Source organism: Hyalella azteca, unplaced genomic scaffold (genome assembly GCF_000764305.2).
Source record: "Hyalella azteca isolate HAZT.00-mixed unplaced genomic scaffold, Hazt_2.0.2 contig4316, whole genome shotgun sequence".
Lineage (NCBI taxonomy): Eukaryota > Metazoa > Arthropoda > Malacostraca > Amphipoda > Hyalellidae > Hyalella > Hyalella azteca.
This window is the reverse complement of record NW_025934536.1, coordinates 75,370-98,665: the sequence shown is the minus strand read 5'-3', so window position 1 is coordinate 98,665 and position 23,296 is coordinate 75,370. Positions and strand designations below refer to the sequence as shown.

Below are 23,296 nucleotides of genomic sequence, written 5' to 3'. Positions count from 1 at the left end.
TTATTGTTCACTTGTGCACGCACATAAGATATACGGTCCTCAAGAAGATTACCCAATGACACATATAATTTGTGTGAAACACATCGTGATCATCTAATAACACAGCACTACAGAGTGTCATGTCGCAAGTATGTTGAAGCACATCCAGACACCCCACTTAGAAAAATCAATGGACCATTTTGTCCAAATTAGTAAAACTTTTGGGATGAATCAGGGATACATTATTTTGCTGGACAAAACTAAGCTTGGTTGGCCTACACAAGGGACAAAAGTGCATCGATATTTGAAAGATTTTTTGAAGTGTTGGCATAAAATTAATGGTTTATGATGCACTTGGTCCAGATCTAATGTAGTTGAATTAATAATACCGTGTCCGGTAGAAATAAATCCCCTGCTACGATATCTGATTAGAAAGATAAAATAAGCTCGGAAGATTATGTTTTCATTAACTAAAACTGTAGATTGTGCTGTTTAAAAATACATGCAATGAATTTCTAATGTAATCATGGATGAAGCAATAAATTCTCCAAATTAGGCATAAAATCTCTAAAATTAAACATTATGTCTCTAGAATTAAAAATTAAGTCTCTAAAATTAGACATTCAGTCTCACATAAAAAATTTAGAACCTCAAATTAAACATTACGTCTCTTAAATTAAATATTAGCATAAATCTCCGAGCAATAACTTATTAAAGTAAGTTCAGCTTAAATCTTCGCAGAAAAACTTATTAAGGAAAGTTCAGCGTAAATCTCCCAGGAATAAGTTATTAAAGTAAGTTCAGCATAAATCTTCGAGTAATAACTTATTAACGAAATTCTGCATAAATCTTCGAGGAATAACTTACTAAAGTAAGTTCAGCGTAAATCTCCGACGCATAACATATTAAAGTAAGTCCAGCTTGAATCTCCGAGGAATAACTTATTAAAGTAAGTTCAGCATAAATTATCGATGAATAACTTATTAAAGTAAGTTCAGCTTGAATCTCCGAGGAATAAGTTATTAAAGTAAGTTGAGCACAAATCACCGAGGAATAACTTATTAAAGTAAGTTCAGCATGAATCTCCCAGGAATAACTTATTAAAGTAAGTTCAGCACAAATCTCTGAGGAATGACTTATTAAAGTAAATTTAACATAAATTATGGATGAATAACTTATTAAAGTAAGTTCAGCAGAAATCTTCGAAGATTAATTAGCAAAAACGAGATTCACCCGATGTTCCGAGTCCCTAAATTGCTGCAATTGGACAATTATTTACCTGGCCATGTATCAAAGCAACGTTTCAAATACGGTACCGGTGATGCACAGGGGCCATACTTTTGAAACTCGCTAAGTGAACGTAAGTACTTACGCCCTAGTTTCTTATCTATGACTGGTGGATTTTGCTTGAAAATCCGTCGATGATTGGCTGATGAACTTACGATCTCTTAACTTTTTTCGAAAGTACAGGCCCAGGCGTGGAACAGGTCGACGAGATCACAGGACCGATCTTCATCAGCTAAAGAAATCTGAGTTCTAAATTAATAGAGAGGCGAAACCCTGTAGATTTTTTTTTTGAGTCTTTTAAATGAACATCATTTCATCTAACACATGTGAAAGCGATAAAAAATTAATACAGCAATTTTATTCCGTTACAGTAATACCGACAATCCCAAAAGATTTTGTTCCCACTGCCATGTCTTTGTTTGCGCGAATAGTAGAGATTAAGAACAATTACTTATACATGCAATAAATGCACACGAGTGAAAACATGTTATCTTGAAGAAACGAAAACATGTTATCTTGATGAAAAAATTGAAAAAAGGAAAACATTACTTTGGTTAACACAGCAATTTTGAATGCATATTTTAGATAGCACTATTCTGGACATAATTCAGTAGAATGTTTAGAAAATTTAGAGATCTGCCTGCCATATGGAGCTACAGGAACTGTGTATAGATGTTCGTGATAAGCGACATCGAAGGTTGCACCGTGATCGATTAGACACTGGTCGTCGTTGCAGGCGTCTTGATAAGACCTGCATGATAACGAACGAAGGAAATGCCGAGCCTGGCTGGCGAGGTCAGAAAATATACTGACCACATCCTTGATGTTCAGAGAATAGCTCATTAGGGTGTATTCACGCAAAAATTTCTATATTTTATTTGGAACATTCATAGGATTAATTTGAATCAATTCTCTCCATGCGGCACGTGAAATATGCTTTTCAAAATAATATTTAACATCTGCTACAATACATAAATGATGGTTCGACACGTGAGGTATATAAGTCAGTGATCTAAAATATTTTTCACATGATGATACCATCATTGACGGCATGAATCTGAAATCGACCACGTGCATTTCCCATCGTGAATGTTTTTGGATTGCTTTACTTGCCAGCTGTTAAAGCTCATGAGCACTTTTTCTAGCAATCATCTGCAATGTTGCTTGTCAAACAGCAAATTGTTAAAGTTTTAACGTGTTTTCTTGATGAATGTTAGCACGGTAAACGGTTAATTATACTCATATGGAAAATGTTACAAGTTTGAAAATTAGATAACTATTAATGACCAGAGCTTGTCTGTAAAATAAAAAATCTAACAGAAAATCTACTGATTTCTTTGTTAGAAAATCAAAATAAGACAAATTTGCCTGCTGAAAATTATACAGGGTGACACAAAAAAAACAGAGCTCATAAAAAGTTGAATAATTTCCACAATACTCAAGTAATCCTGTTATTTGTTTCAGATTCATTAAGAAGACGGATTGATCTAAGAGTCTACCACGTGTGAGCTTCGTAGAACAAAGAGTTTTTGTGGTATAGAATTGAGATTTTGCAGATGTTGGCTACATAGGTTGTACATAATTCCATAGAATTTTTGTTTCAAACTGAATAAAATTTCAGGAGTTATAAGACTTTTAGTGAGCTCTGTTTTTTTTGTGTCACCCTGTAATTTGCATATTCAAAGCTTCATGGCGAATACAAGTGTTCCCAAAATTATTTAACTTTTCTGCATGGCCACCTTTAAATGGCATTTAGCTCAAACGGGTGCAGTTTCATACGATTTTCACAGCACGACGTGTCGTTGGCCAATAAAACCTTACAATTCGTCTAATTGTACAATGTGCAGATTGCTGGTAATCTGCTCAGTGCACGATAACTAATTTACCAATGTGCCTACATTGAATTTGTTCATCATTTGCGGCTAATAAGACGATATAAGATTGGAAACCAATTAAATTTATACATAGTTGTGCGAACCAAATCAGCCAAATGTGTTTCTAGAATTTGTTGTGCACATTGATTTACTAAATTTTCGTACGTACGCTTCAATTATTGTACTGCCCTTTACGCATCAGGTTATATTAATATCTTGATTCTAATTTTGAAACGAAGAAGTTCATATGACTCAAAATTTTGGGGCAAGTTACATATCGAATATCGTCCTCCAAAAAAATAAATACATGAATCTGCCAAATTAGTATTGAATTTCTGCTGTAGCTGAAAATCAATAATTTAATCGCAAAAATTCAATATGAATATAGCCTATATTGAAATAAAGTGAGTCAAGTTTCAAGCTGCATGTTATCTAAAAGGAATAAAAAACAGTGCGATTTTTCGCTTGATTTTTTAGACCCGATGCGAATCGGATGAGAATCTCAGGTGTTGTGGAACTCACTCATGGAAAATAGAAAAATAGCCTCAGGAAGGTAATAAAATCATCGTTTTTTCTATTTTTCTTTGTTAAAAAATAAAAGCAAATGCTTTATATTGAGCATTTTATCTAATAACCCCGTGCTAAAAGACATTAGAATCTAACGTGTTAAATCTTGAATTGCTATGCAGGATCTACACGACCCTCAGCTCACAATTCCGGCGTTCTCAACGAGTTAAACTCTCATGTTTTGATCTGGCTCTAAAAGATCTCGAAATAATAATTAGTCAGTCATTAAGGATACAAAACTGATTTACACTAATTATTTTCTTTATTTCACTCAAATCTTTTAAGCTCCCCAAAAGTTGACTATCGAATTTGTTATTGTCGTTTGCAACGTTCAAATTTTGCCATCACGAAAATCAATTTCGACTGGAAATAAGAGCTACGGGCGGTAAACTAGCTACGAAAACACGCTGCACTCGAAAATTTAGAGCTCAGAAATAAATATTGGACTACCAAAATATCTAACATAATTTTGACTCTACAAATTAAAAAACTACAACGAAATCAAATCTCACATTACGCGAGAGAAAACGCTGCATTCCTGAAGACAATAAGTGAACTATGATATCAAGGACACTTATAGCGATACGCGTGACAGCTCTGACGCGAAAAAAAGCTGCTCCTTGGACGCTCGAATAACTTTCTATTTCTATTGATACTCGAGCAATCAACATGCACTTTTGTATTGCGTTGTTTTGTTTCGTGCTGATCATAAACAATTATTGTCGGGCTCGACATAAGCCGAACTGTGAATGATTCATTGCAGATATTTAAACGCACTATAGATTCATCCATGGTCTTTTGTCGTGAAAAAGTGTGAAACGACTTAATTCCACGGCTTAATTTTTAATTAAATATAATAAGGATTTAAAAAACAAAAGACTTTAGAAGTATAAAAGTCTTTCATAATAACGGAAAAAACTTCTTTTATTTTCTTTTAAACTATTGGGGCAAGAAGGTGACAAGACATAAAACATAGACGTGTATTAATCAATCATTTATTCTACTCTTCATCATATGTTACTGAAGCCAAAAAAAATCAAGGATTACAAATTCCGATGGACAATTTTGATTAAAGAATGGGATTTTGATTTTTCTTACAAATTAATTTCAAGCGATATGATATAATGATCCATTGAATTACATGTTTATCACAGCAGTGATAGGCATGTGATTCACGGCGCTGGGGAAATGATACATGACTTTCAAAAATTACACAATGAGTTAATGTTTGGTTGATGAATGCTTTAACTTTGATTATTATTACTGATGAACGAAAAAGGTTGCATTCATTTGATTAACCTGGTACATGACTACATGCTTAGACCTTATCAAGCACTTAAGTTTATCGCGATAACATATTTGTTTGTGCAGCTCTGGGTGATGTTATCATCAAGGCAAGAGCCGTTAGCTCAGCCTCTTGGAGCCTTGATGACGTCATGCAGTGTTATGTGATGCATGTGATGCAGTGTTATGTGATGCATGTGTGATGCAGTGTTATGTGATGCAATGTATGTGTGATGCATGTGTAATGCAGTGTTATGTGATGCAGTGTTATGTGATGCATATGCGATGCAGTGTAATGTTATGCATGTGTAATGCAGTGTTATGTATTGTAATGTATGTGTGATGCAGTGTAATGCAGTGTTATGTGATGCATGTGTAATGCAGTGTTATGTGATGCATGTGTGATGCAGTGTTATGTGATGCATGTTATATGTGATGCAGTGTTATGTGATGCATGTGTGATGCAGTGTTATGTGATGCATGTGTGATGCAGTGTTATGTGATGCATGTGTGATGCAGTGTTATGTGATGCATATGTGATGCAGTGTTATGTGATGCATGTGTGATGCAGTGTTATGTGATGCATGTGTGATGCAGTGTTATGTGATGCAAGTGTAATGCAGTGTTATGTAAAATGATCTATATGCAAATGCCGTGTTACATGATGTGATACATGTGTAATGCCGTGCTAAGTGATGCATCCTAAATACCGTGTTATGTGACACTGGGTAATGCCGTGTTATGTGATGCGATGCGTGTGTCATTACGTGTTATGTGAAGTTATGCATGTTTAATGTCGTGTTATGTAACATGAAATATGTCCAACACCGTATTTTGCGACGTTATGCATGCTGTGCATGACGATGTCAGCGACGTTATGTGGTGTAATGATGATATCAACGTAACGTCCGTATTATATTCTGTAATGTTCCTGAGAGTTTTAGTATCAACGAAGAAAGAAAATTGTCACGACAGATAAGGGTTCTTACAAGGCACATTGCGGAGAAGAGAAGGTGCGAGATGGGAATGCTACCTATACCGTATATCCCTTATATAGCTCATTTTCTATTAAACCTTGGTTTTTCAACACCCTGCAAGTTGGTAAAGCCTTGCGAAGTATATACTAAACACCGTTAAAAATCGCAACATTCGTGCGCGAGGGGAATACGATGTAAACTAAAGCACGGGCAGCAGAAACAAGAGCGCCAGCAAGACGAGAAAAGGAGGTTCTATCGTCTGCAATACGAAAGAGACAAACGAGAGAAATGTATAAGAATAAAGTTATCCATACAGTTGTAGTCACAACATAACCAAACATTCCCAAGGAGGGAGTCTAGCGTGACAGAAACGTCCTTTAGTTCAGAGCACAGAGTCCGAACTAAAAGAACGAGTCCGTACTATCCATGCAGATGACTTCCAGATCGATGAGAGAATTATATGTTTGCAATTCACCGTCAAGTTAAAATTAAAGAAAGGAACGTTGGATTACTTAGAGCAATATCCCTCTGCCCAATTTTTAATGCCCTTTAAAATTTCAGACCTTAATAAAGTAACTACATTCCTTTTTTTTTAACTGATGTTGTACGGATTTCCGAGGGTAGCCCAACTGTACGCTTAACAACGATTTTTCATTATACAATGAAAATTGGTCTAAACCGATAATAGTGATATATAAGCCTAAGTTAATAATCAACGGTAACATTGTGGTCCTTTATATAGTTGCACCTCGAAACACGAAAAAATAACGAAAAGAGCCAGGCAAATAAATAATACAAAACAGAGTTACCAACACGCGCGGCCATGCTTATCGTGATATACTTGACGACCCGACCTCACCAGATAGTTTTAATCAACAACAAAATACTGACATAAGTATATTCTTTTATATATGATCTAAATAGAACGAATATTATATTTACAATACTATAGTTTCTGAGATTCATTACCGATTCTAATGATAAAATCGACTAGTTAAGATATAATAAGATCTTAATTAGGTACAGAAAACACAGGAAAATCTAGTCTTAATAGTCAATCTTACAGTTATACGGATTGCAAACAAATGTATTAAACGTAACGCCTGCGATAGATAGTGTGCAGTCCACTGCGTACGACGATGTCGATATAAATCTCACGAAACGTCGTGTACTTAATATCACAACTCATCTTACGAAGAGGAAATTCTTATAGAAAATATCTCATTGTAGGCGATATCGAACGTGCACTGTCATTAGATCCAGTACATTGCATGCATCAAAACAAGTGGAGTGTCACTATAAATAAATTCATTCCTCGTAACATCACGCGTGGACTGAGTCACTTCACCAGAAACAATGAAGTGTAAAATTTTGCTAAATTACCACATTTGTTCGTGGTTCATGTTGCTTCATTGTGTGAAAAACAGATTTGAATTAGGAATGAGGAATGTTTTAATTTGAGATACTAATTGAAATGATTCATACATATCATGAACAGATTACAGCAGCAGAGTATGCTCTTTTTCTCAAGCCTGAGTGTAAGGAAAAAACATCACCAGCTGCTTATCTTAACGTGACGCAGCAATGAGGTGCACGGTTCAGTCGCAGTCCTATTAATAAATAATTTGATTAAGAAGAATTTGAGAAGACGATGTCCTGGTGAGTAAAGGTATAGGTTACATTGAAAAAAATTGTACATAAAGAAATAGGTGAGACGGATGGCTGCGTAATACTATAGCAAATAAAATGACTGAAATATGGCGTGACTCCTAGAGATAAAACGTGTAGAATTATCATGACTAGTGTTAGTGACACGAGTAACGTTAAAGGAGGACGTGAAACTTTATACGGGGCTAACGAAGCGGCTAGGATCCAATTATTTATTAGGAACTCATTGGTTATGATGAATGTACGGCCGTACAGTAAACATTAATTATCTTTGTTATTGACAGTAGCTGCACGCTAACAACTATTATTGAGTTGAGGTTAGAATGATCTTGCCGAAGATAAACCCTATCATCTCTCCACACATTTTGACCTCTCCCAAATGATATCGACTCAATAACTGATCTTATTAAAGATATAATAAAAAGCTTGACGTGAAAAAACCCACGACCATAATGTCGACCACGTAATTATATCATCAAAATTTGAATACAAAAATTTTGACCAGCCAGTTCCATATATTGCCATTTATATGTATATATTTTCAATACAATGAAAAATTACTTATTTTGTGATTTTAGACTTTTTTCGGGCAACAAAAATTCTCGAAGAAATTGTGAGCGAGTTGACAAGGAAACAAAAGAATTAATGTGGTTGCTCCAATAATATAAACACGGTTAGAAATGCATTACATTCGGAATCAGGGTTGAAAGATGGCAAAACAACCGGTCAAGTCAGCAGACAAAAATAGGCCGAAAATAAACTAAATATTTATGAGTAAATTTGTAGGCTGCGATGCAGAAATTAAATTTTGATTTTTTGCATTCTCGAAACGCAGTAATGGTAAACAACGATCGAAAATTTTGGCCGGCCAATGCAAATGAAAAAAAATAAATCATGAAATTTGGCTAAAATTTTTTTTTCAACCCTGCATACTTGGAATGCCGTGCAGAGAGGTTCGTATGTTACATGCGCTCTGAATAAAAAATAAATGAAATAGCGGTTAGAGGGTATTATAGGCCGTAGGCCTGTCGCAGAACATTTCCAGCTTGTTACGGTCTCGAACACGTAACTCATTGCTACTATTTTTCTTTGCTTAGCCGTCCGGCATCCTTGCCGATTCTGACCAGAAACTGTCGCAGGTATCTGGGATCGAACCCGCGCCTCTCTGCTCCAATCTTGGTACTCTGAACTGTAACCACTGGGCCACCCTACCCAAAGTCGCAGGCTTGGAAAATTCTCTGCCAAAACAAAATATCATTTAATGTTGTTGGGAAATATCAGATGAGAAAATGAATATTATGAAGAAATCGCCCATAAGAAAAAATGAAAATAAATAATAAACGTTAAAAAAATTTTTGGATTGACCAGGGCCTCATCAGGCTACCGTGCGCTGCATGGTCTTCTCAAATGACGAGAAAGGTGAAGAAATTCGTCAGCTCGATGCCCAGGTCATCAATTAGAACAGGTGAATGGATAAGAATTATTTTGAACAAAGAAATTTTAGCCGCTAATCCACTAATACAGGAACTTCAAAATCAGGGCCTACATATACTATCAAATGAATATATTTTCCTTCTTTTTCAAATAATTTGTTTGATAATTTTGTATTATGTTTCTGTCCCCCTTGCTCGTCAGAGATTGATTGATTATATTGTGTGTCAATGCAGCCACATTTATTGTTATTCGTAGTTTAAATTCAACAATAATTTCATCAATGCGCTATTAAATCTAAATACCCAAATTCCACTAATCAAATAATTTTTACATGACATCAAATGATCTTTGTCGTTATGGAAATGTCAAATCAGTTCTAATGGTATAATGCAAATATTCATTAATCATTTACATGGTATAAATACATAATTTCAGAATCACATGATTTAGAAGCATACGAAGTATTGATCACTACTACGATGTATCAGAAAACCGAGATATTGCGGTATACCGGCAACCAAAAACTGGCTTTATAGGCAGCGGAGCGGTGATAAATTTCACCGATGTTTGAATTTAAAAAAAGATTTTCTAAGTGAATTTTTTTAATAGCTAACAGTTGCGCAGTTTGATCAAAATAAAAGAAGTCGACAGCTCCTAGTCAACGCTTTCCTTCCTAACCAACATTTTTAGTCGGTGGCTTTTGGAAGAGAAATTTTTAATCATCGAAGAACTGGAAAAAATATAAGTGTAACTTGCAGCAATGCAGCGGCCGAATAATACACTTCCTTTCGAACTACCTCTTCGGTTTAGGAGTCTACTTTCCCTACCTCTTTCTTTAGTACATTGATAATCTTATTTCTATGATAACCACATTTAAACGCATAATATAATTGCTAGAATCGCTTAGTAACGGCCATGAAGTCTCTTCTAATTACGCATTAGAAGGTAAGGTTAATTACTGTTTTTAGTGTAGGTGCTTACGAGGTAATCTTATCAGCATGTGATGATAAGTCCTACGGAGATCAGCAAGCTTGGCAAGGCCAAGTTTTTGGCTGAGGATCTGAAAAACATCTTTTAGTGTTCAGCATTGACCCTTCAGTGAGACAGTGAGTCATTTATTCAGCAAAATCGTCTCGATTCTATAAATACGGAGAGTAAGAATACTGATATATAGTAAAAAGTAAGTACTTATGTTATTTTTGACTTGTTATAATGTCAGCAATTACTACTGTTAGCATCTAATGCTTGCTTCTTTAGGGTATTCAAAGCACTCTGAAGCTATTGCCATCTTGGTTATATTGGACGCGATGTCCATTTGCACATCCATATTGATGAAATAATATAATAAAGTACGTCGGTAGGTCAGGTTTGGCAGTGGATTAATTTTAAGAAGAAATTTGAGAATTTTAAGAAGAAAATTCGCAATCGTTTTAGAGGTGGTAAATCTTATAGTGCTTCTCTATGTGATCACGCAGGTTGCTGTTCGCGGTCATCGTACAATAGGATGGGCGGGATGAAGTTTCGTTTGATGCTTCAACTCGTAGCCGTGAGTTGCGTTCTTCTCAACACAGCCATCAGCCTGGATGACTTGCACTTTAAAGTAAACGATCCAGTCCGTTATCTTCACAGTCGCCATCCTCTGACGGCTCACAGGGCAACATCACTCAAAGGATCCGATCATGAGGCTGAGGAGGCCATCGATGAAACGCCGCTGGCCATCGATGAGGCGCCGCTAGTGACTGCAGGAGTGCTGGGTCCCATCAGAGGACGGGTTCTGACCACGTTCTTCGACAGGCCCTTCAGCGCCTTCCACAGTATCAGATATGCTGCACAGCCTGCAAGGTTCAGTGTAAGAATATATCTGGAGTGAGACTTTCAGCGACTACGTTTTAAACGGACAAATTATAGTGGTTACTGGTACATGTCTTTTTCCTCAATGTCTATTTACAGCTCTGTTGCATCTTTTATGATAAATAAAATCGGATAAATAAAAAAAAAAAAAAAACAAACCTTAAAAAAAATCTATGCTAAATAAAATCTAAAAAGTTTATGTGGATGAGTTTACTATGAGTATGAATGATTGATAAGTTTATTAGTATGAGTTTACTATGAGTATGAACGACTGATAAGTTTATGAGTATGAGTTTACTATGAGTATAAATGACTGATATTTACGAGTATGAGTTTAATATGAGTATGAATGACTGATATTTACGTGTATGAGTTTACTATGACCATGAATTACTGTTAAGTTTATGAGTACGAGTTTACTATGAGTATTAATGAATGATAAGTTTATGAGTATGAATGACTGATAATTTTACGAGTATGAGTTTACTAAGACCATGAATTACTGATAAGTTTACGAGTATGAGTTTAATATGATTATGAATCACTGATAAGTTTAGGAGTATTAATGACTTATAAGTTTACTGATGTGTACAGTACTCGGAGCTTTACGAAGAGCCGCTGACCAGCGATGGTTCAGACTACGACGCTACAGCCTTCAGGGACCGCTGCCCTCAGAAGTCCCTCGTCGCTCCTGTCATTGCTGGCAGCGAAGACTGCCTCCACGTCAGCGTTTACTCTCCCCTCAATGTCAGTTATGTTAAGTTATAGTTCTAAGTTGTTTACTTTGTGTGTTCTATTGATATTTACAACACAAATATTTCCCCTATTCTGATCGCAAACAGTTTACATTTCAGTGTGAACCTCCTCCATCAGCGTCAATTATCATTTATTAATGAGATTATTACAATGCAAAAACATTAATTATTACATTATTATGCAAGTAATGTTTTTTTATGAGAATTATTCCCATACGATTCATGCTGGAGGTTAATGGAGAATAACTGAGGAGTGGCTTTCATTAAAATATATTTCGATATATTCTGTGAGATTTGTCGACTTCTTGTTCAAAACTTTCGCGGTATGACTCGACAAACACAACCATATCTGTTAACAAATGAAAGCATTTTTCGAGATAATAGTTTCAACAATGATTAAATCAGAAACATTAAATACTTTATTTGTTTCAAATTTTGATGTAATACTACTCAAAATAACAAGCTTGATTTTGAGCAGAACTTCAGCGACGCAGAGTCTGCAGCTCTGCCGGTGATGTTCTTTATCCACGGAGGAGCGTACATGTCCGGCGACGCGACGCTCTACATGCCATCCAAACTCCTCGACAAAGACGTCGTAGTTGCTGTTGTGCAGTACCGACTCGGAACTTTGGGTGAGTGCAAACAAACTGTAATATTTACCATGAAAAATCAAAATACATGGAAACAGGACAATGGGAATAGAATAATTCTATTTTTGATTGTCGCTTCATCAAAACTATATGAATTATTTGAAGTGGCGAATGCATTTAAATATGATCGAATCGCCCCTTCTAGCATATCACAAGATAACAATAGTAAATATTAATAACAAAACTACTACTGGAGGCATAAGTTAGCGCTGTACTTTAAATTACTTTTTGGTGAAAAACCAAGTGAAAAAAGCAAGCGGTGCCCAAGCACTGATATATGCATTCAATTATTGTTCTCTGACAGCAAAATATTGCAGCTATGAAGGCTTAGAAATTAAAAGATTAATTTTTCATAAATGAATAATTTTGTAACAAATTTTTGACTTCATTAATATTAATCACTTTAGCTTAAAAATAATGAAAAACATCGGAATATACTCTATTATTCGAATAGTTATAGTGATAATTTTAGGCCAATTATAACGTTAGATTTTTCAATCAGAAACTGAAACGCTGATTAAATAATGTATGAATTAATGCTCTTAAACTCATTCTAAATTGGGTTCGAGTTTTAATGGATGTATTGGATAAACCTATCATCGGTTTCAATTGTTAAATAATAGAAAATGATTGAACATCGTTATTGGACATAACCTCATAAAAGCCAGTGTACATAAATGTAGGCTAAATATAACAGTGATTCTAATGAGGTATTTTGCCCGCAGGCTTCCTCTACTCGGGCACTGAAGATGCTCCGGGAAACATGGGTCTACATGACCAGATCGTAGCCCTGCGCTGGGTAAGCGAAGCAGTTGTAGCGGAAAAATCTGTATATTTAAAAAAAAGGCTGTATATTTCACAACACAAATATTTTTTGAAAGCACCGGTGGCATTTAATTTAAGAACATTAAGGCGAGAAACGACATTTTGTTGTTATCTGTACAGTGCACAAGTTTAATGGTGTATACCTCAAGCACAGTTTGAAATTCTGGTTGAAATTTTCTCACGTTTCTGACAATTTTATTTCCCTGTATGTGCTTGTATTGATTCTCTGAGCAGTACACAAGATAATAAATATTGAAGGCCGACCCACGGTAAACACATTCCAGCAGATTAACAGGCATGCTTAGATACATAATTCCGGTTAAAGGATTAAAGTTTATTGGAAAATTATTTATAGAAAACTTTAATTTACAATAAAAGTTGTTGCAGCGAACTTTGTTTAAATTATATTCTAGTTTACCAGGGTATGTATTTTATAAAAAATCATTATTATATAAACAATATTTTCGGGAATTTTCATGATATAATTCCCTAAATAATAGCCTAACTCGGTTGACAGGTACAAAAATTCATCTCTTATTTCGGAGGCAACCCCAACCAGGTAACGGTATTATTCTGTCACTGACCTGGTGAAAGTGACAGTATTATTATTATTCCCTAAATAATAACCTAACTCGGTTGACAGGTACAAAAATTCATCTCTTATTTCGGAGGCAACCCCAACCTGGTGACGGTATTCGGGCAGAGTGCAGGTGGTGCCAGCACATCCCTCCTGCAACTGAGTCCTTTATTAGGTGATTTAATTAGGGTTAAAAATATAAATGCTGACGGCAAGTGGGTCTTACAGACAAGATGTGAGTCTTACGGATGACAAGGGAGTCTTGCAGCCAGCAAGTGAGTCTTACAGACGGTAGGTGAGTCTTACAGACAGCAAATGGGTCTTAAAGACAGCAAGTGAGTCTTACAGACGGTAGGTGAATCTTACAGACAGCAAATGGGTCTTAAAGAGAGTGAGTGGCAGATCCATTTTTGCGGAAAGCAACAGCGTTGCTAACCGCATGCAGTTTCGCAACGAAGTTTGAAAGATTCAACCTTGACTCTTGAAAATTTGTGTTGATTTTCTTATCTTCACAAGATATCTTCTAAAGAAAATCCAATTTTAAGCAAAGTACTGGATAAACCCATCTAACATTGTCCATAGATTTCAGTGCGGGTATCGAAACAGCTTGGGTTAGCATCAAAGTCGAAGAGTATTTTATACGTTTGCTGTTTTTTACGCTTGCAAAAGCAATCGACCTCAGTAAGTCCAAAACCTTGAGCAAATTTTTGAGCATACTTTAGAGTTCATATGTTACCACAAACAAGATTAATAATTTTTTCAATAATTCTTTTCAGCTGCGGAACAAAATAACGGGAAGGCTCTGGCTCACCGCTTTGCGCCCATGAGCGGCTCAGCGCTAGAGTATTGGACCATCGAACATGACCCTTACAATTCTTTCAGAACGCAGGTAGACCATCAACATTTTTTAGATGTAGAGTTTTACCCTACATCAAACTGTAGAGTTTTACCCTAATGCTGTAGAGTTTTACCCTACAGTATTAGAAGTGGGATTAACCCTCTACCGCCTGACATGAGAGTAACCTGAGCAATATTGTCACAAGCCTACTTCCCAAAAAGGATACGTTCTAGTGAGCGCTCATTTGATCGAGAACGCTGGCTTAACCCTCTACCGCCTGACATGAGTAACCGGAGCAATATTGTCACAAGCCTACTTCCCAAAAAGGATACGTTCTAGTGAGCGCTAATTGACTTGCACTGATGGTTGCCGCCACGTACAACTTTGAAATGTTCTCTGTTGCGTACAAACGTCCTCAGGTTGCTACACTCAATAGTTAACGTATAATTCAAGTTGAAAGTTATGTTCCATCAGAGTGACACACGGCGGTAGAGGGTCAAATATTCAGAAAGAATTGAAAGTCCTAATGAGTATTTCTTCAATTTATATTCCTTTATCTTTGAAATTCTGAGTGTAGCAGTTTGGGTTATTTGATAAAGAGTTCTTAAATCTCAGGGATTATCAAACTCGCGCAAGCGTTAGGTTGCATAATGATATATTAAAATCATCCGCTCGAAATGAGCCGAAGTAGTTGATAAAGAATAATTTTGGCCTTAAACTCCTCAAAAAAGATTGCTTTAAACTCCTAAAGGATTTAAAGCAAAAATATTTTTTGCTTTAAACTCCTAAGATTTTCAAAAAAAATATTTAAAATTATTAATTGATTCTTCGATTATTAATCCAATAATCCTTGAAGAACACGGATCTTGAATTCAGATCTTATGTTTTTACATGTGCCATTTTCCTTGGATTTGGTATATCCCAATCTATCAACCATCAGTGGGAGCGGGCTGCTCACTGTACATAATAAATCTTGCCTAACCTTAAAACCCTTAGCAGTAAGCCAACGAAACCTTAGTGAAGCCAATGAAAAAGGCTTCGCACTTAATTAGATTCACTTGCTCGGAGTTCGTTAAATTAATGTTTGTTCTGAGGGCAGGTAGCAGAAACTGGCTGCTCGACGAATGCAACGGAAGCTGAAATGGTTGCCTGCATGGTGGAGCTACCTTTGGATGACGTCGTCTGGGCTTCTTTGAGAGTCTACGTAAGTTTGTTAAGACTTATTTTCATTCATTGAATGAAATTGATTCAACAATACTTCTTATGGACTCAATTGACAGTAGCGAAATGAATCGGTTTGTATATCACTCAGGATGTCTTGACAAGGTTGGATAGATTATTGAGAGAAAATAGAAAGTTAGCGCACGTATGAAAACTTTTATGACTTGAGTATAAGTCTATTTTTAAACAGTGCACTTCGAGCTCCATTGTGGTTTGTTAATGTATGGTAAAAATCATTTAAGGTTGCACAGAACCATATAGTTTCCAAAATAAAGTCATGACATTAAAAAATATTCCATTTGGAGCGAATTCATTGAAAGCATTTTGCTGAAGAAGCCTCAATTTCATAAACCCTATGAAGGTATCACATGAACTTTTTGTTTCTGATTTTTTATTAAGATGAAAAAGTTTGTCCGAATCGTTTTCTCTTATATGAAAAATAAGGGAATTTATATTTCATAACTGGCATAATTGTCATATTATATATGCTTAAACCATCCGTGCAGAGTAAGGACCGAAGGAACGGGGGCCTGGGCTTCATCGGTCAGGTGCCCGTTGTTCAGACCGAAGTCAGCGATGTTGATGGACTCGAGATCGTCATTCCTGAGCAACCCATCGACCTGCTAAAGTCCGGGCGTTATCTACACGTGCCCACCATGACAGGATCTGTTAGAGACGAAGGATCCCTCGTCGCAGGACGTGAGTATTTTCATTGTTGGAGACGAACGAAGGTCAGGGGCAGGCTGGTACGAAGGATCCCTCGTCGCAGGATGTGAGGATTTTAATTGTTGGGGATAGACGAACGAAGGTCAGGGGCAGGCTGGTACGAAGGATCCCTCGTCGCAGGACGTTAGTATTTTCACTGTTGGAGACGAACGAAGGTCAGGGGCAGGTTGGTACGAAGGATCCCTCGTCGCAGGACCTGAGTATTAAAATCACTTGACTGCTTAAATCGCAAGTTTATCAAAAATTTAAAAGCAAAGAAAATAACCAGAAAATTCACCATTTCTTAAAAGGGAAAACGTTTCGGAGACCAGCTCCATCATCAGTTCAAAACCTAAAACACAGGTACAAACAATTAGCAATAAATTCACATTCACAATTGGCAATTAATTTTCACCGGTGGCGACGAACGAAGGTCAGGGGCAGGCTGGTACGAAGGATCCCTCGTCGTAGGACGAGAGTATTTTCAATGTTAACGAAAAAAGGCCGGGACGAAGGATCCCTCGTCGCAGGACGCGAGTATTTTCACCGGTGGCGACGAACGAAGGTCAGGGACAGAACGGGGTGAACGATCAGGACGGATCTTATATTCAGAGATGTCATTTTATTTTCATGAATGTATATTTGGGTTCCGAAAATATATCTCAATGGAAGGAATATTTCACCCATCCCAATGTAATTCATTTTGGAATATTTCATATCAATTGATTTTAGAATGCATTTCAGGTTTTACCAATCCTGTGAATAAATATTTTTGGTTAATTTGTGAATTTGAAATGAAAGTCAATATAAGTACATTTACACGCACCATAAAAATAATGCTACAATATTACACCAAACAGAAATAAAGTTTTGTCTGTAGGAGTAGCAAGTTAATTTTCAGCTACAAATCTTGAATTAGCTCCTTTTCGACATGATGTATTGGGCACATTTTTCGCTATTAATCATTATTGCATATTGATAGTGATTTGAACGACTACTATCACATGATTACAGTGATGTACGAAGGCTACATGCTACCTAACAACCACACCACCGACGATGCGGAGTTCCTCAAGAACGACATGTTCCCCTTGATCGCCATAGCGTTCGGTAAGTGATTTTTTAGGTTGAAATACAGTGACATTTAAAAACATAAGCCTAAACTTAAATACGATAAGCACTGTCGTAACGGAAGCAATAATTCATTTTTATCTGACTATTTTTAAAAAGATGCTCTATCAAGAAAGTGTTTTGACATAAGAATTTATAAATATAAATTCCATTTATAATTTATAAAATATAAAGCTCGTAATGTTTTATTATCTGGCTGAATTTGGCAATTTATAATAATGTAGGATGCTTACAATAAATATTCACAATCTCTTTTGTACGAGATCGTGCCCGAAATAATATTAACTTTAAAAAACTTGCATTACATGCATGATTACATTGATGTTTGTTAGAAGACGCTTAATCACGTAGAAAAAAATGCCATATTTTTAAATTTGGACACACTTTCTGCACGTTGCTCATTGCCTGGTCAAACTGCGTCAAGATGACCTATATCATGGCAAAGAGTGCGCTGTTTATATGGACAAGGCCGTACTCATTTCTTTGAGTGATTATAACCTATTCCCAACCTGCCAGGAACTAATGACGTCACTTGGTCAAACTGCGTCAAGATGACCTATATCATGGCAAAGAGTGCGCTGTTTATGGACAAGGCCGTACTCATTTCTTTGAGTGATTATATCCTATTCCCAATCTGCCAGGAATTAATGACGTCACCAACGCTGCCCCCAACTCCTTCCGGCTGGGCTTCATGCCCAAAGACGTGCCCCTGGGGGACTGGGACACGATGGTCGGAGGAATTGTGGACGTGAGTACACACAGACAATTAAGTAGGATTATTCTTTGAATGAGCCAACTTTTTGTCATAAATTACCGCTAAAAATCACTATTTTTGAAATTTGCAATTTGATTAGGATTTTTAATGTTGAAACTGGCCAAATGAAACGTATTATAAAGATTTTTTCAAAAAATACAATGTCTAGAGTTGGCGCAAGTAGATTCATTGTTTGTTTTAAATTTTTTTTAATTGCATTCATTTGGCAGGTGTCGACAAAAAATAATTATAATTGGATATCGAATTTCAGAAAAACTTGTTTATTATTTCACTTTATTGCACAGGCATAACTCTCCTAAGTGAGGATTTCCCACAAAAGTGTGAAAAATGTGTGGCATTTTTGCCTTGTAAATAACCAATTGGGTTCTATTGAAACTCTCCTAGTAAATTTGAATATATGCTATTTACTTATTTTATGACGGTGGGTATGAATGTATTAACGTTTTCGTGCTAATGTGTAAACACTTATGTAATTTTTTCTAAATGTTCCGATCGTCATCATTGTTTAACGTAACTTTATATTATGTCACTATTAACAAATTGCTCTCATGTAACAGATGACGAATTTATAATCTTACATAAGTTTTGTCGGACATCAAATTAAAACCTAGATATTGAATTTGCGCATTATATTATAATATTATTGATATAATAATATATTATTATATTGATCAGCTGAGCGGGATGATGTTCCTCAAGTCTGGCATGTGGACATTGGCCCACGAGATGAAGAAAGTCAACGATGATGATGGAGTCACCGCAGAAGCGCCCATTTTCTTCTACTCATTCGAGTTCGAGTCCAAAAACTCACTGTTCGACTGGATCTTCATCAGTGACAATGATATTCCAATTGAAGGAGGTAGTTTATTACACAATAAGCCAGTAACTTATCCATAGAATGCATTTCTGGGACACATAAGATCACATCTGAAATTTAAGCACCTCATGTGCCAAGAGCTTAGAAAAACTGCGGTAGAAGGAAAGAAATTTATGTTTATGTTTGTTTGAGTAACTTACTTCTAACACTTCTGCTTTCGAAGTAGCATGCCTTCCAGTTACTTATCGTCTCGTGTCGTTTGATGTTATATACTGTTCGAAAAATCAACGTAAAACGGTTTTACCGGCATTTTAGTGACTGGCCGGTACGTGTCACATATTTGCAACCTTTTAACATCAGAAACCCGCACAACTGCAGAAAAACGCTGAAATGTTTTTTCCGCGAGGTGGCCGGTCATAAGAACGCCGTTCAGAGCGTTTTCCTCGGCTATTTCGAACATTGTATTAATTAAGCATGATTATTACATAGGCACCAGTATAAGATACTTTTATCTTCTTTAAGGTCCACAACAACCGTTAGAGACAAACATTTTAGATCTTCAATTTACCGACTCCACCACGCCTACGCGGATGAAATGGGTGTTGTACATTTTATATCACGTGCATTTATTTCTTCTAAGGTGTGTGTCACGCTGACGACCTCCTATACTTGTTTGATCTGCCGGCGTTGCTGAACACCGAGCGCGAGAAGAACATGGTCCGAAGGCATACTACCTTCTTCACGAACTTTGCCAAATATGGGTGAGTAGCACGGATGACGCTCACTCTGTGGATACATTCATCCACGCAATCGCCTATAAGTCGACAGGGCAGCTTGCTTCACAAACAAAAATAGCTCAACTCGTATAACTCTCATAGTGAAAAAATGTTCAAGTTTTGGGTCTGTAAAGTCAGGTTTACAACTGTTGCATTTGAAGCGTGTTCAGAGCTACGGCATGGAATGATATCTCGTCGCCTGTAGCATGTTCTTTTCATGCGTAAGTCAGCGTTATGTGATGGAACGTCCACTGTTCAGGTTTAGGCTTCGTGGTCTTCGGCCTGTAATCGCATGTTTCAATGAGGAATGTGATCATATTTCGTAATATTTAACAGGGGATGATGACATGTTATGGTCGACGGAATGTGATAACATCTCGTGGGCTTCAGCATGTTCTCCTCTACATCATGCGATGTCATTCTGAACTGTTTTTGACAACGATATCTGCCATGTACATGACAAGTTTACATGAAACAGCGCTAGGAGTGTCAGAATTTTTGTAATCCTTGCAAACGTTAGATGAGTTTGTCACCACGATCGGGATAATCGCATGCTAAAAGAGATAACAAAATGATGATAGTAACAGACTAATTAGACCCAAAACTCACAAAAGACTTTATTTAGCCATAAAACCATCTAATATTTATGAAACTATATTTATTGGAAAACCAGACCGATAGAGTAAGAAAGTAATTTGAATCGTCTTCGCCTTTCATGCATCTATAACTTCAGATCAGGTATCGCATTAACCTATTTGGAAATCTTTATTTGCAACACTTGTTTTTTAGTATTCGTGATCTCTTTTGGTGCCGAGATTTTCTGATTCTTGTCAGAAGTTTCTTTACTGCCTCAAATTCTTAAGATAAGTAAACAGGAAGGCCATATCAATCCCGTGATCAGTTTATTTGGATCAGAGGTCCAACATGCTCTAAGCCGTTCTTTTGATTACTGTTGAACTAGAGATTCGTAGTCTGCCTAACCCTAAAATTGCTCACTGTTAAACTAGAGGTCCGGCATTATTTTCAGGAACCCCACCCCTGAAGAAGAAAGCGGTAATCCTGGTCAGTGGACGGAATTTACGCCCAAATGGGAGGCGTTCACCATTGATGAAGAGCAGTTCCTTATGATCAGCGACAACATGAGCTTGCTGTACGACTTCGTCACGCGCTGGAACTACAACCAGTACGGCTACAACACGACTAAGGCAGCTGATCATCATGCGTTGGCATTGGTGGGTTAAAGTTGTCCATTTAAAACCACTGAAAAAAATCAGCGTCCGGACGAGAAGTAACCAATATATTGCAATGAATGTAAAATTGTTCGTGCAAATCTTACTTAATCATGCAATGCCTGTACTTTTTATTGCATAAAGTACTAAAAAATTGAACATTTCTTTTATATTTCAATAGAACCATCCCAGTTTTTTGTGTCCGATATCGATGACACGAAAGCGTAAATGCCGCAAATAGATTTCGACAACTTTCCCCTATGTTCTTTTCAATTAGGCCATCGGGCTGTTCCATATTCGTCCCGAGACTGATGCTGTGTAATCGCGATCTATTTTTATTTTCAAATACAGGTGGAATTTTCACTTGATTAACTTCTGGCTAACCTATTCCCTCCTTCAGTCCAAGGCAACAAAATCTCCACAAGACGCTGCCTTCGGCTCTTCCATATTCGTCCAGAGACTGATACTGTGCAATCGCGATCAATTTTTTTTCTGTGTCAAAGATCGGTCGAATATTTCCTAAATAAACTTCTGACTTATCTGTGCTGTTCTTCAGGCCATGGCAGCGAAGTCTCCACAAAATTCAGCCGCTTCACCAACCAGTGACGGTCAGGGTTACAAGGTGGCGACGGGAGTGATGAGTGTAGTGGCTGCGTGCTGCGTGTTAGCCTTGCTGGCCACGGTCGCGTGGCAAAGGCGCCGTGAGGCCAAACTTCGCAACTCGCTGCTTGGAGAGCCCACAACGCACGACAACGTGGCGCTCGAACCCCGTATTTAAACTGAAACCCGCCTGATTATTGTAAAAAAAACTCTGGTGGTTATTTTATTGATTACAGAAATATTTTATACTCAGTAATCATGCTGCCTTATAGTAAACTACCGCACACGGCAACGTGACGCTCGAGCCCCGTATTTAAACCGAAACCCGCCTGATTATTGTCCATAAAAAACTCTGGTGACGTTTCTATTGAATACAAAAATATAATATTCAGATAAAAGAAATATTTTATAATCAGTAACCATGCTGTCTTATAGTAAACCGCCACACACGCAACGTGGCGCTCGAGTCTCGTAAAACCCGCTTGATTATTGTTCATAAAAACTCTGGTGGCGTTTTTATTGAATACAAAAATATAATATTCAAATACAAAAATATTTTATAATCAGTAACCATGCTGACTTTAGTAAACCACCTCACACGACAACGTGACGCTCGAGCCACGTATTTAAACCTGATTATTGTCCATAAAAAATTCTGGTGGTTATTTTATTGATTACAGAAATAATTTGTATAATTAGTAACCATGCTGCCTTATAGTAAACTACCACACACGACAACGTGGCGCTCGAGTCTCGTATTTAAACTGGGACTCGGTTGATTGTTGCTCATTAAAAACTCTAGTGGTTATTGTATTGATTACAGAAATATAATATCCAAATTACAGAATCGATTTTTATTCCTGAAACCATCCTGCCCTAACTTCTGGACTCTTGGAGAGAGTTCAATTGGTAGTTCGAAATTATCTGGGATCTGATGCACAGGGGTGGTCTGACAGGGTGCGCAGCCGTCTGTGTCGAGTGCCTTCCTTTGGAAATCAAAGATTGATATTTGAAATTAAACCGAGTTGGGACCTTCGCTAGTAAGTACAACTGGCGAAATGAAAACCGGCAAACGTCGCAAAAAAGAAGGCAATACATCCTGGTCCTCCCGCTCTTCCGACGATGAAAGCGTTGCATCGGAACCTTTATCTCCTGGACAACCGGTAAGAAAACATTCTGCTCGTGATCACGAAACTGATCATCATGCCGACGGAAAAGCGATATTCTTAATAGATACTGGTAGTAGTACCAAAATCATCCAGGACAATCACCCTGGAAATTCGGTGTTGCCAGATGGGCATTTTCAAGCCAAATTTTGCAAATGTGACATTTTTCAAGTGGATTGGCCTGAGAAAATTTATTTGACCTTTTTGTCCGTTTGTGGCCTTTTTCATGAAAAAAATGTACCCTGACTTTCTTATATTATTTTCGTCGTTGACACAATTTTATTTTGCACAAGACGAGTACTTTAAATTT

The 23,296-nt window shown here is 36.9% G+C and overlaps 1 protein-coding gene across 1 annotated transcript; it reads left to right on the top strand.

Moving 5' to 3' along the window:
- The first annotated feature begins 10,130 nt into the window (after positions 1–10,130).
- On the top strand, positions 10,131–22,667 carry LOC108682273 (juvenile hormone esterase). Its single transcript, XM_018171412.2, has 15 exons — positions 10,131–10,250; positions 10,546–10,919; positions 11,516–11,668; positions 12,155–12,308; positions 13,052–13,125; positions 13,795–13,903; positions 14,505–14,617; positions 15,666–15,770; positions 16,294–16,486; positions 17,507–17,602; positions 18,265–18,371; positions 19,074–19,257; positions 19,856–19,976; positions 21,019–21,223; positions 21,777–22,667. The coding sequence occupies exons 2-15, from the start codon at positions 10,575–10,577 to the stop codon at positions 21,996–21,998; spliced, it is 2,181 nt and encodes a 726-aa protein (XP_018026901.1). The 5' UTR covers positions 10,131–10,250; positions 10,546–10,574; the 3' UTR covers positions 21,999–22,667.
- The last annotated feature ends 629 nt before the right edge of the window (positions 22,668–23,296 follow it).

Excerpts from the sequence above, each read along its gene's own strand:
- LOC108682273 (XM_018171412.2), top strand. The coding sequence starts at position 10,575 with ATGGGCGGGATGAAGTTTCGTTTGATGCTTCAACTCGTAGCCGTGAGT. Across the intron at positions 15,771-16,293 it reads GGGCTTCTTTGAGAGTCTAC|AGTAAGGACCGAAGGAACGG; the intron begins GTAAGTTTGTTA and ends CCATCCGTGCAG. Across the intron at positions 21,224-21,776 it reads ATCATCATGCGTTGGCATTG|GCCATGGCAGCGAAGTCTCC; the intron begins GTGGGTTAAAGT and ends GCTGTTCTTCAG.